This window comes from Elephas maximus, chromosome 4 (genome assembly GCF_024166365.1).
Source record: "Elephas maximus indicus isolate mEleMax1 chromosome 4, mEleMax1 primary haplotype, whole genome shotgun sequence".
Lineage (NCBI taxonomy): Eukaryota > Metazoa > Chordata > Mammalia > Proboscidea > Elephantidae > Elephas > Elephas maximus.
In genome coordinates this window covers 142694069-142716455 of record NC_064822.1, presented here as the reverse complement: position 1 = coordinate 142716455, position 22387 = coordinate 142694069, and the positions used below count along the sequence as shown (strand labels likewise).

General features: G+C 37.0%; 1 protein-coding gene across 1 annotated transcript in view; it reads right to left on the bottom strand.

Annotated features, from left to right (window-relative positions):
• OTOGL (otogelin like) overlaps positions 1-22387 on the bottom strand; it is a 344392-nt gene that overhangs the window by 167674 nt on the left and 154331 nt on the right. Inside the window, exons 3-8 of the mRNA XM_049884965.1 lie at positions 15774-15871; positions 14643-14682; positions 13541-13589; positions 6402-6468; positions 4593-4691; positions 2246-2400 (exon numbers count right to left, since the gene is read on the bottom strand). Coding sequence (XP_049740922.1) covers positions 2246-2400; positions 4593-4691; positions 6402-6468; positions 13541-13589; positions 14643-14682; positions 15774-15852 — 489 coding nt within the window. The 5' untranslated portion in view covers positions 15853-15871. The remainder of the gene's footprint in view (positions 1-2245; positions 2401-4592; positions 4692-6401; positions 6469-13540; positions 13590-14642; positions 14683-15773; positions 15872-22387) is intronic.

Sequence of the window (22387 nt, the reverse complement as noted above, 5' to 3'; positions counted from 1 at the left end):
ATAAGATTGTTAAATGCCTCTGACCATATTGTCAAGAGTCTTATTGAGATAGAAAGTTTGGAGAAAAAATTAGTGATTAGAGTATAGAAAATAAAGCAAACAAGCAAAAAAAAAAAAAAAAAACTGTTAACTCAATAAAAATTTACAAGAGAAATAAAAGCATAACAACCCATCAGGGTCATCTCTATACAATATTTACCTAGTGTTAATAATGTAAAATGACATACTGATTTAACCTAAAGTGGTGATATAACTCTGCTGGGAAGATGGAAAGAGAAGGTACAGGGGGTGTGCGTGTGTCTGTGTTTTTGTGCCTGTTAGGCGCAGGAAGACTGGCATCATTGACATGATTCCTCATTTCTCATGGTAAGAATGAATGAATAATACCTAAATTTGAAAAAGTGAAGTGATAATACCATATTATTTTGACACATGAAGACAAAGCCAGAACAAATAGCTAAAAAGTTGAAGGAATCACCCCAGGGAGCCCATCTGGGAGTGGCGAGTGAAGGGAGACAAAGGTTTTTTTCTTCATATGCTTTGCTGAAATCTTTTAAACTATGTAGATGTACTATTCTCCAAAAAATAAAATTGAATTTGAAGAAGAAAAAGAAAATAATCAGGAGTATAAAAAGGATATATGCATAGTGATGTTTATCAATACATCTCTTCAAATATTGAAAATATGTAAAAATATAAATTTCCAAAAGAGGACATAGTTAAAATTTTTTGAGTATTGCATAAATTTGAACAAATGCAGCTAATAAAATCTGTGTTTACCAAAATTATGTGACATGGAAGAATGTTCTTTGTATAATATTAAGTGAAAATGCAAAACAGAAAATTATACGTGGTATGATTTCTGTGTTTACCAAAGTTATGTGACATAGAAGAATGTTCTTTGTATAATATTAAGTGAAAATGCAGAACAGAAAATTATACATGGTATGATTTCAATGTCACAGATAAGTATAAAATCCAGACGAAAAAGTCTAGAAGGAAATATATGAAGCCATTAATAACTGTAACCTGATTGATAATTCTGATATTATTTTTATACTTCCCTAAGTTTTCCAAATTTTCTACAAAAAAAAAAGTATACTTACTTTTATAATCAGGGAATGATGACATTTGAAATAAGCTGATTTGTTGATTTGGAAGCAAATTCCACCAAACCAAACAAGACCAAGTAGAAACAACGTCTAATAATCCTGGAAGCAAAGCTCAACACCGTCTGACTATCAAAGGATGGATTATCTAGTTGACACCTTACTTCTCAAAAGGGAGAGACACTGGACAGGACCATTTCAATGAGGGAGTCAGAGGGTGCTGGAGTGATAAAACCAGCAAGAGGGTAAGGGAGTTAAAGCAATGAGGCAACTGAGAATGGGATCCCTGTAAGCACCGAAAAAAAAAAAAAAATTTTTTTAACTTCCCTATCTAGAAGGGCCTCTCATTTTGTATTCTTATGCTCCATAAATTAACTTTTGATATACTTCATGTTTTTTCTGGGTCGCACAACAATTTATTTCCCTTAAAGAACTTCAGGGCCTGCTTTAATATTTGCATCACCCAGAAGAGGAGGAGAATCTAGGCAACTCCAACATAGATTAGAACGGAAAAGAAAAGAGAGTCAAACAAATTACAGCTATGGAGAGTGTTAGCTTTTGAACAGGACAGCACAGCAGTTTCCCGCTTGTGTGTTGAGATAGCTAGAAATTCAAGGGAATATGGTGATCAACAAAAGATGTCCTAACTCCATTACTTCAACTAAAGCAGCTCCACAGCTTGCATTTTGAGGTATCTCCTAAGAGTTGTTTTGAATCAAGGCATCTGCAACTGAACACTAATTGTCCAAGTTCAGTCATATAATATCAACCTATCTAGCAATTAGCTCCCTATCTCCATATCCTATAGCCTGTACTTACGTCATTCATATACTCCATTTTCACGAATGACAGCCTTCTTTTGACATCAGTGATATAGACATCTCTGCATTACCCGTAAGTCCTTGCCATTTCCAAATCCTACCTCTCCCAGCTCTAGACCTCATCTTGATGGAACTATACTCAATTCAGCCACAAAGGTTGCTCCATCCCACTAAGTACCAATCACCTCCCCTCCCCTGTCAGGGCCCTGAGTATTCATACCATGATGATTGTATATTTTCCATCATTTGTCCAATAATTTAAAAACATACACTTTTCCGAAAAAAGTGAAGTAATTGTGCTCTAGGATCACCTACCCACACAGTATACTGAGGCTCCAAATGATCACAATCCTTTGCAAAAATGTATGAACAGTTTCCTGGGAGGTAATAGTAGATTCCATCAAATGTTTCAAAGTGGTACTGTCCCCAAGTTTTGCAAATCCCAGCTCTGCCATTGCCCATATTTGGGACTGAAAAGAAACAGGATAATATTTAGTAGAATAAAATCAATTACACACGTTTCTGGCAAGCTTCAGGCATGGTAGGTGACTCCAATTCCCATTAAAGTAAGTATTGTCATTCTTTGGTGATCTACATAAAGGAAGAAATAACTAACAGATAAAATGACCAGTTTCTCTCAAAATTTCCTTGAAGAAAAACAGGGTCTCAACTCATTATGAAGACAGGAACTATGTTAGCAAGCTCCTTAATTTTTGCTTCCAAAAAGAAGACTTCTGGAAGAAAGGAAGAATGGAGGAAATGATACAACAAAAGATGATAGAGATAAAACAAATATAGTGGGTCAGAAAAAAAGAAATGTCCTAAAAATTAGCACAGACAGCATTTGAGTGTTCCATCCTCTGCAATTTTTTCAAAATTATTTTATGGTATTCATAGAGAAAAACGTTGTTGTTGTTGTTGTTAGGTGCCGTCAAGTCGGCTCTGACTCATAGTGACCCTGTGTACAACAGAACAGAACAAAACACTACCCGGTCCTGCACCACGCTCACAATCCTTATCCTTGAGCCCATTGTTGCAGCCACTGTGTCAATCCATCTCATTGAGGGTCTTCCTCTTTTCTCTGACCCTCTGCTTTACCAAGCGTGATGTCCTTCTCCAGGAACTGATCCTTCCTGACAACATGTCCAAAGTTTGTAAGACACAGTGTCTGTCAGTTTGTCGTACTGAGGGGGCTTGCATGTTGCTGTGATGCTGGACGCTATGTCACCAGTATTCAGGTACCAGCAGGGTCACCCATGGCAGGCAGGTTTCAGCTGAGCTTCCAGACTAAGACAGACTAGGACTACTTCTGAAAACAATTAGCCAGTGGAAACCTTATGAATAGCAGTGAAAAGAGAAAAATAGTCACTGACAAAAATTCAGGTATGTAAGTCTGGGATCTGGGAATTGGGAGCATCAGTCATCCAAAGTATGCAGAAATTTAAAAATTCATGCCTTCAAACCTTGGCCAAATTTCAAGCAATGTTCACCTTAAATCAAACAACTTCATATCCTATTGCCATCATGCTACGCCTCTTCTTACCCTTGTGAACAGCCCTCTGTTCTATTTTTATTTGTTAAACCCTTCCCTTTTGAATAATATGAAAATCAATAACATTTACTGAGCACTCAATATGTGCAAAATATTTCTGATATGCTCTCTGAAGGAGCATAATAATAACTAAGATACAATCTTTCTCTTTGTAGCTTTTACCTAAATTAGTTGGCCTTGGCCAACTTTGGCCTTTTCAGGAAAAAGCACAGAGAGATTCATTCTCTAGGACAGTCTTGCCTGACAGCACCCCACCTCTATTGCATATTTTCACAGCATCTTGCACTTTCCTTTATAGTGCACTTCACTAGTATAATTATTTGTGTATCTGTTGCGTGGTAAGTCCCCCCTCTAGACTGTAAGCTCCACAAGGGCAAGAACATGTCTTTCTTGTTCCATTGTTTCCCCAGTGCTTAGCCTGAGATCTAGTAGGTGCTCAATAAATACTCATTAAACAAATGAACATTTATTGATGTAGAATTCTATGCTAGACACTGGGAATAAAAAGATCTAAAGATAAAAAAGATCCTATGTCCTTGAGGAGCTCTCAATACTATTTCCATTTATGGACAGAATGCCAATTAATTCAAATTAAAAAAGAATGAATGGCTCCAAATAACAAATCTAATTTATAAAGCAAAGGAGAGATGAATGAGAATCTGGTTTTAGGAGTTCCTGGATGGTGCAAACGGTTAATGTTCTCAGTTGCTAACCAAAACTTTGGAGGTTTAAGTTCATCCAGCAGTGTCTCGAAAGAAAGTCCTGTCAACCTCCTTTTGATAAATCAGCCATTGAAAACCCTGTGGAGCACAGTTCTGCTCTGACATACTTGGGTTGCTACAAGTCAAAATCATTAAAAAAAAAAAAAAAAAACACTAAAGTGGAAAAAGTAATTGAGGCAACAGAAAATTAGAGACCTGTGAGATAAGGAAATAGGCATATCTATTTTCTCTTACATTGTTTCTAGACTACTGAGAATGAATTGTATACATTCTAGTTAATATGCTATATGATTGCCCCAACTCTTAATGGATGTGCACTATCAAAGCAAATGATGCCATAATGTTCTCCATATCACATAATTTTCTTATGAATATCCCTGAAACTTACTAATCTGGCACCTAGTCCCAAGCGCCTGGAATATTTGACAGTCGCATGTACCAGTCTTAGAACAGAAAGCTCCGTTAAGGCATTCATGAGGACAAGAACCTGTGGGGCAAAAAAAAAAAAAAAAATAAGTTATTTCCTGGCATGCACCAGCTCTCATAAACATAATACATCAGGATTTAGCTTGGACTAACCGTAACCACTGTTAACGCAAACAGAAACCTGGGCTGCTTGCCTTGACAAGCAAAAGAATTAAACCCGTCAAGTCTCTAGATCATTTCATTATGTGTGCTGTGAAGCAAAAAAGATAGGCTTTCACATCTCAAACTACTGCGAGAGCAAAGGTTAGCCTCTTTCAAGCAATTGAAAGGTCAAGTTCCCATGTAAGGAAGCCCTGTCCCAGATGATGAGAACCAGAAATACACAAGCTGCAGACGATTCTGCTGCAGGAGCCTGGCTCTGGCTGCACATCCGTCCACCTCCTTCTCCAGAAGCAAGCACTGCACTAACAGAACAGCTTCCATCATTAGCTCAAGGGGTCAAGCAGAGCAGAAAAATCAAAAGGAACGTCAGCTTTTGAGAAGGATGAAGCATTTCATTTGAAGTTTTTGTATTAATCCTCGGGCTCAATTACCAATGATGCATGTTTAATTTTGATGAGGCAGAAGCCAAAGTCACTGCTGGCTATCACCAAAAGTATTCTCTTCCATGTGTAAAAAAAATCACTCTAAAGGATTATGTTAAAAAAAGGAAGTAAATAACTATGAGCTCTAATCCTAATTTTGCTGTCCTCTCCTGGGTGAGCTTAAAAAATGCAAATGAATCAGTGAAAACTTTTCCTCTGTTAAGGACAGAACGCGAGGCAACTGGCAAAACTCAAGCAAGAGGGATTCAAGCAACACATCAGGAGAATTAGAGAACATCTTCGAGTCACCATTAAGGATTATTAAAGAAGTTGGGCCTCTCGGGAATATGTTAAGGTCATGGAAGACAGTTATCTAAATGGGATAATTTAACTACAGTCCTGCCAAAAACAAGAATTAGAAAACCATGTAATTCCTTTCCACCTTAAGATCCATTGAACTCAAATGTTTCTTTACATTTAAAAACATATAAATCTCTAAGTGTATCTTAATTGAGGAAAAATTAATTGTTTTAACTTTGCTCATAAATCTAGGTCGAAAAATGATGATTTTCATACACTTAAATGCAGGGTTTTTATACACTTAAATGCAGGGTTTTTATCTTTAGGGATACATCTATATTTAAATTTTATCTTAGATCACAATCTTACATCTCCCTAAGAATAAATGTCTAAACATTTAGATTAACAAATATATCTCCTTCAAAAAATTATTTACTACTGTGTTTATTCTCCTGAAAACAAATAAGCTAAAACTGGTAAGGACCGTTATTTTAAATGCAGTGATAAGAATTTCCATTTCATAGTTACCACTCAAATGAAATTTCAAATTGCCATCAGTATTCTGCTTAATGGAAATGGAAATTGGTAAGCAAAAATAGGGATGCCAAGGAAATAAGAATCAAGTAATTGATTGAGAAAAAAATTTCTGATACCCAGTACTGCTTTCCCTTGTCGTGGAGTTATCAGCTTCATCTAAGCATTTAGTCTTGGTTATTTCAAAAAATAATACGGACTTCTTTTTGAACAGAACTTTGTTACTGAGTATTGTTACTACCCTGGCTCAATTTCACCCACGTATTATATGGAAACAATAAAGAGTTGATTCAATTATCCCCAAAAGGGGTCTTTTGAGAAAGCAGATACAAAAACATAGGTGTAGCACTGACCTTTTATTTTGCTCTCACCCCAATTAATAGCTTGGTGGAAAAAATATCTTGGAGAAGTTGCTTCAAACTTTGAAAGAAAGAAATGAGAATTTAAAATGGTTAACTTATTTAATTCAAGGCCAAATATGCAAATTAAAAATCTGAAAATTAGCTACAAACACCGAAATTATAGCCCAATGTATTAACTTTATATTTCCCTGGGTTATTGAAGCAATCTCAGTAAGGCAGAAAGGGCCTCAGGGTTGTGATCAGGAAATCAGATTTCAAGCCTTGATTTTCTCTCTTGCATGACTTTGACAAGTCATTTACCCTCTCTGACCTCAGTTCTTCTCCCTCACCCCACCTTTGTGCAAGGAGCCTGACTGGATGTAATCTTAGGATTACCCAATTGCTTTGCCTGCAGAAATAGCAGTTTTCTAACATTTCCAAATGCAGATGGATCTTGAGAAAATGCAGGGGCCGGTGGACCAGCAGGCAGTGGAGGCCCTCCTGCCTGCAGCCCCATCCAAGAAGACAGCATCCACAGAGGCATGTGCTGCCACAGGGTCAGTGTGGCACTCAGTCCCCGAGAGAGCTGACACTTTAAAGTTCATACATCATTTAAATATATCTTCTTAAAGATTCTAAGGCAGTTCAGGGCCCTGAATCAAGAGCATATATTACAGAATCAGACCTGGATTAAAGTTTTGCTTCTGCCCTTACTTCTCTTAGGTAAGTTCCCTAACCTCTTAGGGCCTCCATTTACTCATTTGTAAATTGGGATGATAATGGTGCCTACTTCGATGTGTAGTTATGACAATGAATTAAAATAACATACATAAAGCTTTTAGCACAGTGTTTCACACACAGAAAATCATAAAGAGATTTATACTAATCTTTTTTTTTTTTTTTTTTAAGCAATGCAGATAAAACCTTCCAAGTTTTAAAGGTCAGTATGCCTTAGTAGGAGTCCCGGTGGCACAGTGGTTAAGAGCTCAGCTACTAACCAAAGGATGGCAGTATGAACCCACCAGCCACTCCTTGGAAAACCTATAGGACAGTTCTACCCTGTCCTTTAGGGTTGCTGTGAGTCTGAATAGACTCAAAGGCAACAGGTATGCCTTAGTAGCAAATAATTGTAGACTGTTAAAATTAATAAATGAATATTATTCCAACTCAATGCTAACTTGGTGAATGATCTGGGGCAATATCCTCTCTGACAGCATTTCTGTTGTGGATCAGAGAAAACACACACACACCCAAAATTTGCCCTATAAATGTCAAACTGGATACAAAATGAGGTTAGAAAAACTGGAGAACCATGAAGGATAAGAAGGTAGGGGGATAGAGAATGTGACTTCAGGTACAAAAGTTCTTTCTCAGCATATTCTGGTCTCCCTCCAAATGCAAAGTTTTTTTTCCTTTTAACAGGCAAACCTGCTCCATACTAGATAAAAAGACTCCCACACTTTCTCATCAACTGAAGACTCATTTCTAAGTTCCCTGCCTCACACCATAGTTTCAAGTTCATTGTTTCCTGCTTTTAATCCTCCCAGGTTTTATCTTCACTGCTCAATCTCACCTTTTTGCCCTTGTGTCTTTCTTCAAAGTAGATTAGATTTTCAACAGTCTTTGTTCCCTTAAGGTAGCAACTCTTATTCTCTCTTCAGCCATATCGTTTCCAGTGGTCTATATTTAACACAGCTAGTATTACTGGCATCCTGGTGGCGCAGTGATTAAAGAGTTCAGCTGCTAGCCAAACGATCGGCAATTCAAATCCACCAGCCACTCCGCGGAAACCATGTGGGACAGTTCTACTCTATCCTATAGAGTCACTACAAGTCAGAATCAGCTTGACAACTAAGGGTTATAAACATTACTAAACACCAAAATCCTGCAACTTTGGCTCCAAAATGGCTTATGCCAATCCCTCTAGTGGAAACAAATCAGCCATCCACGATGCTCAACAAAAACGTATTAAAAAACCAAAAACCAAACCCATTGCCGTCGAGTCGATTCCAACTCATAGCAACCCTACAGGACAGAGTAGAACTGCCCCAAAGAGTTTCCAAGGAGCGCCTGGCATTCAAACTGCCAACCTCTTGGGTAGCAGCCATAGCACTTAACGACTAAGCCACGAGGGTTTCCCCAATAATGTATAGTGACCTCAAAATCAACTCTGCTTCATACAGGTTTACAATTGTTTGTTTATAATTATTTAACCTGCTCAGCATCAATTTCTCAATCTAGAACATGGAATGATATAGTATCTACCTCACAGTTGTGAGGATTAAATGAAATGTGGTAATTGAAAAAACAAGAACAGTGTCTGTAACATAATAAAGGGTACAAATATAAACACAAATATGCTATATATTTTATTATTAGGAAAAAACAATATATTGGACAACACTAGACAAAGAAAAAAAAAAAACACAATGTGTTTTTTTTCTTAGTATCCTCTCACCCAATTTAGGCCACATCCCTTCCATGGAAATTTTGATGACTTCCTAGCCATCAGCCTAGATAAGGGGTCCTTCTTCCTAATTATCACAGCATCTCATGTATTATAATACAACATTTCCCCAATGCTAAGACACAACACACAGCTTTAACTTTTTAACATCTCTGAACTCAGCATGGCATCTTACATTTATAATTGTGAGAGTACTTTTATTTTTTATGTTACATAAATAATAGCAAATAATTGATGGTGTCTTAGATTCAACGAACCAGTTACACAGCATGTAAATCTCTACATGCCTGCCACCACTCGACACTGAGTTTCTAGATAACAAGCATTACAATTCATGTTTATATCTCTAGCACAACCCCTATTATTTTGTCAACACATACTGCCTGAACTGAAAAAAGACATCGTTCAAATGGAACTGTCTATCTCCCAAGGCTAATTGGAACTATGACTATAGTAGATGCTGTTGATGCCCTTTCCCACATTCCCTCAGCCCACCTTGGAATTCACCTGCATCTTGGTTTCTGTACACATTGAGAGCCTCCAACTTCAAGAACCAGCTCCTCCTTGTCTCTGCCTGAGAGCAGAGCTCAAGTATTTCAAATCACAGGAAGTACCTTCCAGAAGATTTAAGCCCTCCAGGGGTCACCCTCAACCAATAAGAGACAGGAATTCATAGATAAATACCCTAGCTTGCCCATCCCTTGCAGAAACAATTCTAAAGACACATTCTATGCAGTTCTTCAGAGGGTTCCCAATAGGACCAAGCCCCAAGTACCTACAGTACCTTATTTTGATTAATACACCCTATATTAGTTTTCCTCCCTTCCTTGTCTCACTTTCTCCCTTCCCCACTTATGCTTTTGGAAAACAACCCATTAAAAAGCCTACATTTGCAAAGAATAGGAATTCCAGAACACTTAATTGTGCTCATGAGGAACCGGTACACAGATTAAGAGGCAGTCATTCAAACAGAACAAGGGGATACTGTGTGGTTTAAAGTCAGGAAAGTTGTGTGTCCTGCCTGTATCCTTTCATTATACCTATTCAATCTGTATGCTGAGCAAAAAATCTAAGAAGCTGGACTATATGAAGAAGAACAGAGCACCAGGATTGGAGGAAGACTCATTAACAACCTGTATTATGCAGATGACACAGCCTTGCTTGCCGAAAGTGAAGAGGTCTTGAAGTACTTACTGATGAAAACCAAAGACTACAGCCTTCAGTATGGATTACACATCAACATAAAGACAACAAAAATTCTCACAACTGGACCAATAAGCAACATCATGATAAATGGAGAAAAGATTGAAGTTGTCAAGGATTCCATTTTACTTGGATCCACAATCAACACTCATGGAAGCAGCAGTCAGAAAATCAAAAGATGCATTGCATTGGGCAAATCAGCTGTAAAAGACCTTTAAAGTGTTAAAAACCAAAGATGTCACCTTGAAGACTAAGGTGTGCCTGACCAAGTCATGGTTTTTTCAGTTGCCTCGTATACATGGGAAAGCTGGGCAGTGAACAAGGGCCACTGAAAAAGAATTGGTGCCTTTGAATTATGGTATTGGCAAAGAACATTAAATATACCATGGACTGCCAAAAGAACAAATAAATCTGTCTAGGAAGAAATACAACCAGAATGCTCCTTAGAAGCAAGGATGGCGAGACTATGTCTCACATACTTTGGACCCGTTATCAGAAGGGAGCAGTCCCTGGAGAAGGACATCATGCTTAGGAAAGTAGAGGGTCAGTGAAAAAGAGGAAGACCCTCAAGGAGATGTATTGACACAGTGGCTGCACACCTAACAACAACTCCCTTCCTTGTCTCACTTTTCTCCCTTCACCACTTGCGCTTTCGGGAAATCACTCAATTAAAAATCCTGCACCTAAGTCTACATCTCAGGCCTGCTTTCAGAAGAAGAACATTTGGCATAAATTTAATACAAATGTGAAAAAGCCCAGGCAATAAGAGCATATATTCACATAGCTGGTAAAGAGGAGAGCCCATTCTTCCTCCATCCTAACTACATCTCCACAGGAGGGTGAGAATCACAGAGAAATATTTTCTTTAGGTAGAAAATCACTAGAGCACACAAATACACCATTTACAGAAGTCTACGTCTTCTTTCCTTGCACATTGTTCACTTCATTACTGACATATTTCTGATTCTTTACTTGCACAGATTTCCATTCAGCAGTGTGTTTTCCCAGAGCAGGGAAGTGAATCTGTGGGCAAGAATGGCCTTATAACAGACCAAATCCCAATCCTAAACAGTGTAACACATGATTATGACCTCCTTCCCCTTTTTAACACTTCTGCACTAAAACTTGTGTAAATATTAACAGATTTTGATGCACGTTCTCTCATTAAAGGAAATAAACAAGTGTCCTGCTCTTCATGCTCTCTAAAGGGTCATCAAGACAAAGGGAGTGTGTTAGTCATTTATTTACAGAAGGGATAGTCATTATGCAAATTCTAAAACCATGTAGACAGGCAATAGTATATGTCACTTTATGTCACAACTTTGCAGTACATGGCACAGGTCCCTCGATCTAGTGGGTTCACCAGAACACAGTTTTCCTCAATATCAGATTTTCTGCTAATCATGCTGATGCTCTTTTTTGTGGCTAATGTGGTCTATTGGCAAATCTGTACTTAAAATTTCCCAGACAAAAATCATTTTAACCATTTCCCGTGATATAAAAGTAGTTGAGTATACAAGGCACTCTTTTTAAGGAAAATGTTGTTCCCACTCTATAGACAATCCTTTGCCATTCTAGTACCCCCAAAAAAGGCCTCCACTCTTGATAGAATAAATTACTTCTGTCTTCTAAACTCTCACATAGCTTATCTAATCTTCTATTCATCTACTAATTGTCTCCAATTAATACCATAAAATACACAAATTCAGGCAACCATCAAAAAAATGCCAGTAGAAACTGATTGCATTCCAGCATCTGGCAAACACCTATTTGAATATTTAATCTGTTTAATCTATAAATGCTCAAATCATATTACTTCGCAAAGAAATTCCTTTACTAAGTTAAACTCTCTATTTACAATCCACCTTTTATAGAGAAATAGTTTGAAACATTTTAAACAGTCATTTGAACATTTAAACCAAAGTTAAAAATATAATTATTATATTATCCAATATTCTTTATAGAAAGGGGCCCAGGTAAAAAGTTCTCCTCAAATTCAGTGCCCTCCTTCTCTGCCAAAAAAATTTTTAAAAAGCTTATTTCTTCAGAAATCTCCGTAATTTAGATTTATCAGGACATATGAAAGCTCTCTGTCAGGATACCGGGGCACCTCTGATGCCCTTCTGCAGTATTAAAAAAAAAAAAAAAAAAATTGCCATCAAGTTGATTCTGACTTGTGGTGACCCATGTGTGCCAGAGTACAACTGTGCCCCATAGGATTTTCAAAAGTAGATCACCAGGCCTTTCTTCTGAGGCACCTCTTGGTGGACCCCAACCACCAACTTTTCAGAGAGCAGCCAAGAGCATTAACTGTTTGAATCACCCAGAAACTCCTTTCAGTATTTAACACATGTCATTTACACTCTTTTCTGTCATTCACACTCAACTACTAACCTTTCATGGATTGAACTGTGTCCCCCCAAAAATATGCGTCAACTTGGTTAAGTCGTGACTCCCAGTATTGTGTGGTTGTCCTCCATTTTGTGACTGTAATTTTACGTTAAAAGGATTGTTAGGGTGGGAGTCTAACGCCACCCTTACCCAGGTCAGGTCCCTGATCCAATGTAAAGGGAGTTTCCCTAGGGTGTGGCCTGCACCACCTTTTATCTCCTAAGAGATAAAAGGAAAGAGAAGCAAGCAGAGAGTTGGGGACCTCATCCCACCAAGAAGGCAGCACAGGGAGCAGAGCGTGTCCTTTGGACCCGGGATCCCTGTGCCTGAGAAGCTCCTCTACCACGGGAAGATTGAGGACAAGGACCTTCCTCCGGGGCCAACAGAGAGAAAGAGCCTTCCCCTGGAGCTGATGCCTTGAATTTGGACTTTTAGCCTACTTTACTATGAGGAAATAAATTTCTCTTTGTTAAAGCCATTCACTTGTGGTATTTCTGTTATGGCAGCACTAGATGGCTAAGACGTAACCTCAAGGTTGGTTGTTCTAACCTACTCCGTGATGCCATGGAAGAAAGGCCTGGTGATCTGCTTCCATAAAGATTACAGCCAAGGAAATCCTATAGAGAAGTTCTACTCTGTAATACATGGGATCACCAGAAGTTGGAATCGATTCAATGGGATCACCAGAAGTTGGAATCGATTCAACAACAAGGAGTTTTCGGCCTTTTTTTACTTGTATTTGTTCTGTTTTCATTGTCCTGACTCATATTATCCTTAATTTTCAAAGTGATTCAAATTTTCTGACAAGAAGATGAGATGAAATCCCCTATAAACAGTGTCAGCCTATCAGTAGATAACTGAGATAAATAGCAAAAAGCGTTTCATTGCAAACAAGTAAACAGGAGCTGCGGATGAATTTGAGGGTCGCAGAAAAGCAGTACCAAAGTGACTTGCTTCTTCTTCCTCCTTCCTGTCTTGTTTTTAGCATTTTATTCCCTTCCACAAAGGTCTCATTGTTGAAGTGACAGCAAAGTCCCACAGCCGAATGAATTATTTCTCTGCCTCTCTCTCCGTTTGAGGCATAACCTACCTGTGCTGCTAAAAGAGCTCTTTTCTGTTGATTTTCATTAAAGCCGTTTCTGGAAGAAAACAAAAAGAACTTGTATAGTCAAAGGCCCCTAGGCAACCTGAACAAGGCTTTCCCAAGAGAGAGCTGGTGTTTTCCTCCTGATTTCCATCACTTTATCAAAGAGGTCTTTCTTGGTTTAACATTTTAAAAGTTCCCCCTCCCCTTTTCGGAGGGGTTAGATTTGGGCGCTGGCCGTCTCATTTTACAGAATTCAGGAGTGTCCCCAAATCTCTCCTATTTCTGATGTAAACTGAATTTTAGGAAGGAACTTTGAGATAGAGAAATAAACAAAATAGTGTAACACTGTAGCACCAACAGGCATAGTATTTTCTTCACCTGACTTCATAAAACTGATGAGGTAAGTATTCCCCAAGAGCATAATCACTTGTATCAAACATAATCTTAATTCTCTCCTTTCCCATGGCATCAAGAGCAGATTAACATTAATGTAAGGAAATCAAATTGTGATTTATCAAAATCAAATGGTATTATAATAACTGTCACTGAATTATAAAAGTAAAAATGGTTGAAATAGCAAATGTATTGTTTTATATATATATATCTTATCACAATAAAAAAAATCAAATGTTGAACAGAATCCTGCTTTTCATTAAGCAGATCAGTTTAGTCCATATATGATTTTCATTATTTACTGCTAGAACCAATTTATTCTTTTTAATCATTAAAAAAGCTTTTCTCTAACAATACAGCACCTTTGTAGTCAACAAATGTATACTGATAAAATAACAATATGAAAGGGGAAATTATAAACCTTTGCAATAAAAGTAGTATCTTCTTAGTATCTACAGTCATTGGACACCACCAAGAACTCCTCTTGTAATTAAAATGAAAGGAAATATTTTTTGTTTCATAAATAAGGAAAGGAATACCCGATAATTTTTAACTCTTGGAAATGTTTTGAAGACCAACAATTCAGGCACTTTTTGTCAAATATTCTATTTATTTTTTCAAAAGTATAAACTTAAATATAGTTTTCTGCTGAACTTTGCTCATTTCCATTAACTTTCTGTTTTAGAGGACAGATAGAACAAAAAATACTCACTTTGATGTTCTCGTCGGGATGGATGATGCACAACTATATCCTGCTAGAGTATAAAAAGTAAATATATACATATATGAATGAAAAAAAATTATCCAAATATTTTGATCAGATGCTCTGGTTATTTAACAGATCATTATAACCTAAATTCTAAACTTTGAATTTTTCTGTTGGTTGTTTTGCGTTTTCTCCAGGATTTTGACCAGCAAATTCCCTGTGAGACATTTAAGTGACTAATAATTCAGGGAGAATAAGCAGTGTACACAAATGTACATGCAGACATGATACAATGGAACAGGCACTGGACTTGGGGACAGAGATCTACATTTAGTCCCAGTCCTACCACTTAGGATATGCCAAGCTTAAGCAAGTTACCAAACACACTACAAAATGATGGTATTGGACAAGTTCATCTCCAGAGCCCCCCTAGATCTCAGTTCACTAAGACATCTTTCTCCTTAGAATTTCAGTCATTCCTAGGATTGGAAGATAGCTTCTTTGACCTGTCTAGTATTTTACACTTAGTAATTTCTCCCATTTCCCCTGTAGAATCCAAAATATACAGCCATTTTCAGGGAGTAAAAGTAAAAACAAATGAATGTAAATAAATGCTTTCCCCCACAAAAAAATATTTTATAAAAATTAATTTCTAAGTAAAATAGCTATAAAAAAATAACTGAAAGTAAATTCTTAGCCTCAACTGCTAGAGTCATTCTTAAAATATCTTTTTATCACTCCTTGATTTGATCACATGAAGAAAACTTAATTTCTCCTTATTTATTTTGTAAAATTTCAAATGTTTAAATTACATATAGAAAGATAATTCTTTTAACTCAGGTTTTAGAAGAGAAAAAGAATCAGAGCTTCTAACAGTACAGCTGTGTGCCATAATAAAAGAATGGTTTTGGCTAGCCATTAAAAAAGGCAAAAAACAAACAAAAAAAAACACTAGATGTTACGAATTATTTACATGATTGAGAATCTTCAAAAAGACGATCTGGATGTCATTTAATATATATATATCCATTCTAATGGCTTCTAAGTGCTTTATACTATAAGGGGAAAATGTGTATATCAATTGTAAGAGAGACTAAAGCAAACAGATTAAAGTAAAAAATTAATGGAAATTCTTACCTTGTAACGAAAACAGCAGTATATGAAGCAAGAATATACTCCAAGGTATCATTGAATTGAGTTTTCTCACAATGTTCATTTCAGTGTAGCCTTTCTCCCTGAAATGTAACCAAATTGTTGGTCTTTACTATGATAGCATCTTAAAAGTGTGTGGGTTTGTAGAGTGTTCAAATTCTTATAAATACAGCTATGTAATAAAGAAGTTCAAAAAGGAATTCCTGGCTTTCTGACTACATACAGCATCTGAAGCTTCAGAATTTGCAGGCAACTCTGGCTGTGTGTCTCTCGTTAGTAATGCATGGCAGCTTCTTACCTGAGCCCGTATTAGTTACACCTTACCCTGCACCTGCACATCATATGCCTTTTTCAGTCTGTATGAACGTTTTATGACTTCTAAAGACAGGACTATCAAAAAAAAAAAAAAAAAAAAAAAAACCCAGTGCTAGCTTCTGATGCCATTAGAAATAACCATTATTTCTAATTGCTGATCTATTCTCTGTGCTTTAGAATTTTATTCATAAAATAAGCACTGTCCTTTGGGGGTGGGGGAGGGGGTACAGTAAAATTTTATCAACCTTTCCTAGAATGCCTAGATGTTCTAATAAATTTTTCCTTTGAAGATTAAAAAGCAAGCTAAATTGATGCACATATATTTTCAACTCATCTCATTAAAGTGTAGTTTAAGCTGACATGTTTGCTTGCCCACAGATCTTTCTGTTAAACATTCTGCAACAAAAGTACAAAATAGCACATATAAGATGTGATTCTAATATTTGCCTTTAAAAAGAAAGTGCAGTAACTCATCTAGCCCTGAAAGCCTTCCCTTCACACCCCATTTTTCCATCCTCTATTAGACAACAAATGAAAATTTCTTATCCCAGCAGTAGGACCATTCTTCTCTGAATACGACTGACTGACTAGATTGGCATCAGAAAATAGCTCTAATATTTCATAATGAACTCCAAAGAGATGATCTAAGCCCCACAAATGAGTAAAAGCCATGTTTACATAATGAGTGCACATTTTTTTGTAGCAGATACATGAGTTACCTGCACTACTATCAGCTTCGTGTTTAACAAGTGGGAGCACAGTAGAAAGAAATGTCTAACTACACAGGAACTACCAAGAGACAATACAAGCACAGCAGTTCTTAACATACTGCTGTATTCAGACACCTCTTCTGCAATAGCTTCCAGCTTCTTTTCTGGGAAGTGTCCTTGACATCCTAACATGTTACAAGCCTCAATATCCATTATCTACAAATAAACACTTCCTTGACAGTTCCCAAATTCAATGATCATTTACTCTTGCTCTACGTGATCTTAATTCCTTTCCATTGCCTACATGGGACCATGAGCCCAGAGAAGAGTTTGCTTATAAGGAAATAAACCCTTAAGCATAAACACCCATGTACACACTTCACTAAAAATATAAAATAACTATGTGCCCATATCTATACAGACACACACAAGCACATGCTCATTTTAAAATTTTGACTGATTTAAACATAATATGTGCTTAATAAATATCAGTTGATAAGTTACTAGTCTATTGCCCTTGAATTAATTGTTGTTGTTACCCTACTTGAACTGTTGCTGTCGAGTTGATACCAATCCAGTGACACCCTATAGGACAGAGCAGAACTGCCCCACAGGGTTTCCAAGGAGTGGCTGGTGGATTCAAACTTCCAACCTTTTGGTTAACAGCCAAGTTCTCAAGCACTGCGCCACCAAGGTTGTTAGCTGCCCTCAAATCAACTCCAACTCATGGCAACCTTATGTATTACGGAACAAAACACTGCCCCGTCCTGTGCCATCGTCACGATTTTTGGTGTATTTGAGTCCATTGCTCTGATTATTGTGTCAATCCAGCCCACTGAGAGCTCCCCCTCATTTTCACTGACCCTCTACTTTACCAAACATGATGTCCTTCTCCAGCAACTGATCTCTCCTGATGACAAATCCAAAGTAAGTAAGCCAAGTCTAGCCATTTTGTTCCTCTGGAGCATTCAGGTTGTATACCTTCTAAGATTGATTTGTTCATTCTTCTGGCAGTCCGTGGTATATTCAATATTCTTCTCGAACACCACAATTCAAATGCATCAATTCTTTTTCTGCCTTCTTTTTTCATTATTCAGCTTTCACATGTGTATGAGGCAATTGAAAGACTATGGCTTGGGTCAGAGGCACCTTAAATATCGAAGTGGCGTACTTCCTTTTAAAAACTTTAAAAATATCTTTTGCAGCAGATTTGCTCAATGCAATACATTGTTTAATTTCTTGACTACTGCTTCCATAGACATTGACTGTTGATCCAAGTAGACAAAATCGTCAACAACTTGAATTTTTTCTCCATGTATTATAATGTTGTTTATTGGTCCAGTTGTGAGGACTTAACTAATTAGACAAGATATCATTCTAAACAGATAATTGGCTTAGGTATTTACAGTTACAGCCTCACTGTGATCCATCATTATGTATATACCCAAACACAATCAAAACTATAAAACATTCTAGATTAAGAAGATGTGAATACAGAATTTTAAAAATTTAAGGATAAAATATACTTAAAAAAAAAAAGAGTTTTCTTCCAGATAAATTTTAAAATTGAGGGCAGTAATTTTGATTATTCAGAATGTTTATTGACTCTTTCCGAAAAGGGTATAAATGTACATAAATAATAATTTACAATAGTTTCTCTTGGCTTCATAGTTTCCCATATAAGTCAGCCTCTAATACGAAGAATTTATAAATCACACTTCAGGGATTATTTTTTTCCCAATCTAGTAACTGCTTGGATTTTTCTTTGAGTTTCCAAATTCCTATAAATGACACACATCAGAAAAAAAATCCCAAGGGGAACTCAAAGTTAAATTTCTTGGTTCAATAAAATAAATGTTTTGAAAGTACTCGTAGTTTTTTTCTAAATACTCCTAGAACTCAGTGAGAAAAAGTTAGTAAACTTAGTAATATAAAGACATGTGAAAAGTCCTTATTTTTTGACATAAGCTTTGACATTTTATGTACTTAATTAAAATGTAACAACCTTGCCTTAGTTATCAAATGCTGCTATAACAGAAATACCACAAGCAGGTGACTTTAACAAAGAGAAATTTATTCTCTCACAGTCTAGAAGGCTAGAAGTCCAAATTCAGGGTGCCAGCTCCAGCGGAAGGCTTTCTCCCTCTGTCAGCTCTGGCGGGAAGATCCTTGTTATCAATTTTCCCATGGTCTAGGAGCTTCTCAGCACAGGGATCTCAGGGCCAAAGGACACGCTATGCTCCTGGTGCTCCTTTCTTGGTGGTATGACGTCCCCTGTCTCTGTGCTCACTTCTCTCTTTTATGTCTCAAAAGAGATTGAACCTAATCCTGTACATTGAGTCCTGCCTTATTAACATAACTGCCTCAAATCCTGCCTCATTAGCAGCATAACAACAACAACAAAAAGAAAACCTGTTGCTGTGGAGTCTGCTGGATTTAAAACACACAGGAAAATCACATCAGATGACAAAACCGTAGACAGTTACACAATACTGGCAATCATGGCCTAGCCAAGTTGACAGACATTTTGGGGGGACAAAATTTAACCCATAACATACCTTCTTAACTTTTTCATCCCAAATTTCATACAGTAACTTTAAATTTTTGATTCAAAGGCATGACCGTCCTAAGACTGGAGCCATTCCCAAAGCCAACTCTTCAGACAGGGATTGGACTGGACTACAAGATAGAAAGTGATAACTGGTGAGGAGTGAGCTTCTTGGCTCAAGTAGACACATGAGACTATGTGGGCAGTTCCTTCCTGGAGGGGAGATGAGAAGGCAGAGGGGGACAGGAGCTGGCTGAATGGACATGGGGAATACCGAGCGGAGAGGAGGAGCGTGCTGTCTCATTAGGGTGAGAGCAACTAGAAGTACGTTGCAAGGTACTCTTTAGAAAATTTTTGTACGAGAGGCTGATTTGTAAACTCTCACTTAAAGCACAATAAAAAAAAAAAAAAAGAAAGAAAAAAAAATCTAGGTATAAAAAAAGCATGACAGTCATTTTCACTTGATAAAATTGGAAATTTTAAGACTATATCACTTGATATTTTTATTACTATTTTCCTGTTTTCAACTATTATTCATTCAGAAACTATAAAGTTTATCGAGTAAAGAAAACAGTAGAAATCATAAAAGGAGTCTCCAGGGCAGCCATTCTTTTCTAGATAGAGATCTGGTATATGCCTTCTCTTTGTTCCTCCTTTATCCAGGCTTATAGTAGGGTAAGAGGTCAAAAGAGGAGAATGAACAACGGCAAAAAAAAAAAAAAGTAAGAAAAATCTCAAGTTCTTTTTTCAACAAACTACATTATGAACTCTTGTCATGAAATAGTAGGCTGCATGAAAATAGGCAAAATAGAATTCCCTGAATAGCTACAATAGAACAGAGAGTTTACATGAAAGATAAGACCCACAGCCACACAAGAAGAATTTATGACTGTTGCTATGTATAATTATTACTGTCAAAATTCAGTTGACAGCTTTTATATTTCATTCTACCCTGACAAGGGAACTTTGGCAAAAAGTGAGTCCACCACCAGCTTGTGAAGAGACATTAAGTTCATAAGAAGTCTGAGGCAGCTACATAATGCAAGGAATAAACCATTCCCTTTCTGCTCTAAAAGCACTGCACATTTTCCCACATGGAATATGATCTTAAAAAAAGCTGAAACATGACAGCCTGTTGGCCCCAACATACCACACTGAAAACAAGTGGCAAGAACTGGAAATTTTCGGCTTTATAGTTTATATGTGAAAGGTAATGAAAAGATTTTAATCAAGTTTATTAACTTCAGAAAAAATTAGTTTCTTCGGTGAGTTACAGGACACTCAGTTTTCATGAACTGAGATTGAATCTAAAGTAGATAACATTTGACTCCCATCATATCACATTCTCCTGGTGAAATGCAACTATTCTTCACTTGCTTTACTAAACACATTTCAGGCCCACTGGTTTTATCCCAAATTTATAAGTGGTCATTCAACAAGCAAGAGGAATCCTATTTCTTAAGATGATTTTAACCACGCTGAATTTAACTGCCTTATTATAAGACAAAAAAAAAAAAAATAGTTTGCAATATTCTATTCATGCTTTCAGGAGGTGTGTTGCTTGGCAATTTCTGGGAGGTTGCATGTAATTTAATTTAGAAGTGGCATCTATCTTAGCTTTTCTGGATAAAGACTTATGTTTCACAACTGAGGTCTGTGTTGCTCATGTTTTCAATTTGCAGCTCATCCCCAGAAGTGAACGTGCTGTATTTCATAGGTACATTCATTTTTCAAGTTGCTGTGGTGCCACTGATTTACGATAATTAACTGGTAGCTTGAAAGAAGTAATGTCCCTCCAACTAAAGTTTCCTCTTGTTAACATTGTACCATCAAGTTCAAGATAAAATGCCAGTTTTTTCTGCAGTTCTCGTCATTCTACAAACTACCTACCACTTTGCATTTGCACTTTATAAAATTGTTGCTGTTAGGTGTCGTCGAGTTAATCCAATTCATAGCGACCCTGTGTGACAGAGCAGAACTGCCTCATAGTGTTTTCTAGGCTGTAATCTTTACGGGAGCAGGTTACCAGGTCTTTTTTCCCTTGGATCTTCTGGGTAGGTTCAAACCCCCAACCTTTCAGTTAGCAGCCAAGCTTGCTTAACCATTGGACCACGAATTTGTTAAATCTCTTAATAAATGGATATGGTTGTTCGTGTTTTCTATTCCATTTTTTAGATAGTTTCAACTGTTTTTTTGATGTACCCATTTTAGAGTTGCTGAGGGATAAAGTTGAGTTTCAGCGGTGAAGGGAGGCAGAAGTGATTCTAACCCTGCTGTTTGTCACGTTTGCTATTGGCATTTAGAATGGATTACCGCATGGGATTTGAAATTGTGAATTTTGGGTCCATGTCTGGTGGGACTTTATATGAGAATCTTTTTCCACTTGAGTTTAGGATGTGTCTCTCAAAAGAAGATTCGCATCTCCTTCTGACAATCGCTGCGGGGAATTTCATGTTAATTTCTCAGCTTGAGGGTTCCCAGACTACAAAGTATAAATTCACATCCCAAACCCAAAGTGAAGGCAGTCCACATTCAGTTTCCACTTTGTTTTTAGCCTCCCGTGATATCCCTTAGGTACTTGTCAACTCTCCCAAACATTTCAATGTATGGCTATTTTGTTCGGCAGTTCCAAGTGTTTTACAGCTGGTCAATTTTCAGATAACCTAACCTGCCATACTGCCAAAAGCAGAACCACCAACCATCCAAAACTATATCCTTCAGTTTTCTAGATTACTACCTTTATGTTTTTGCAACCTGTTTTCTCAGCTTATTACAAACTTGTGATATGAGGCCATCTATCATTCAATAAATGATAGTTATCAATAGTTAGATAAGTAATTACCCTATCTAACTATTCTACTACTTGTATGCAAGTTATTCAAAGCAAACACTTGAAAATGTATAAAGAATATCAAAATATTTCATACTCGGATCAAATTGTTTAAATTAAATAAAAAGCCTGTCAAATTCTCAAATATCGTGATTGAATGGCTTCATATAGCATCAAGATTCCAACTAAGACCCCT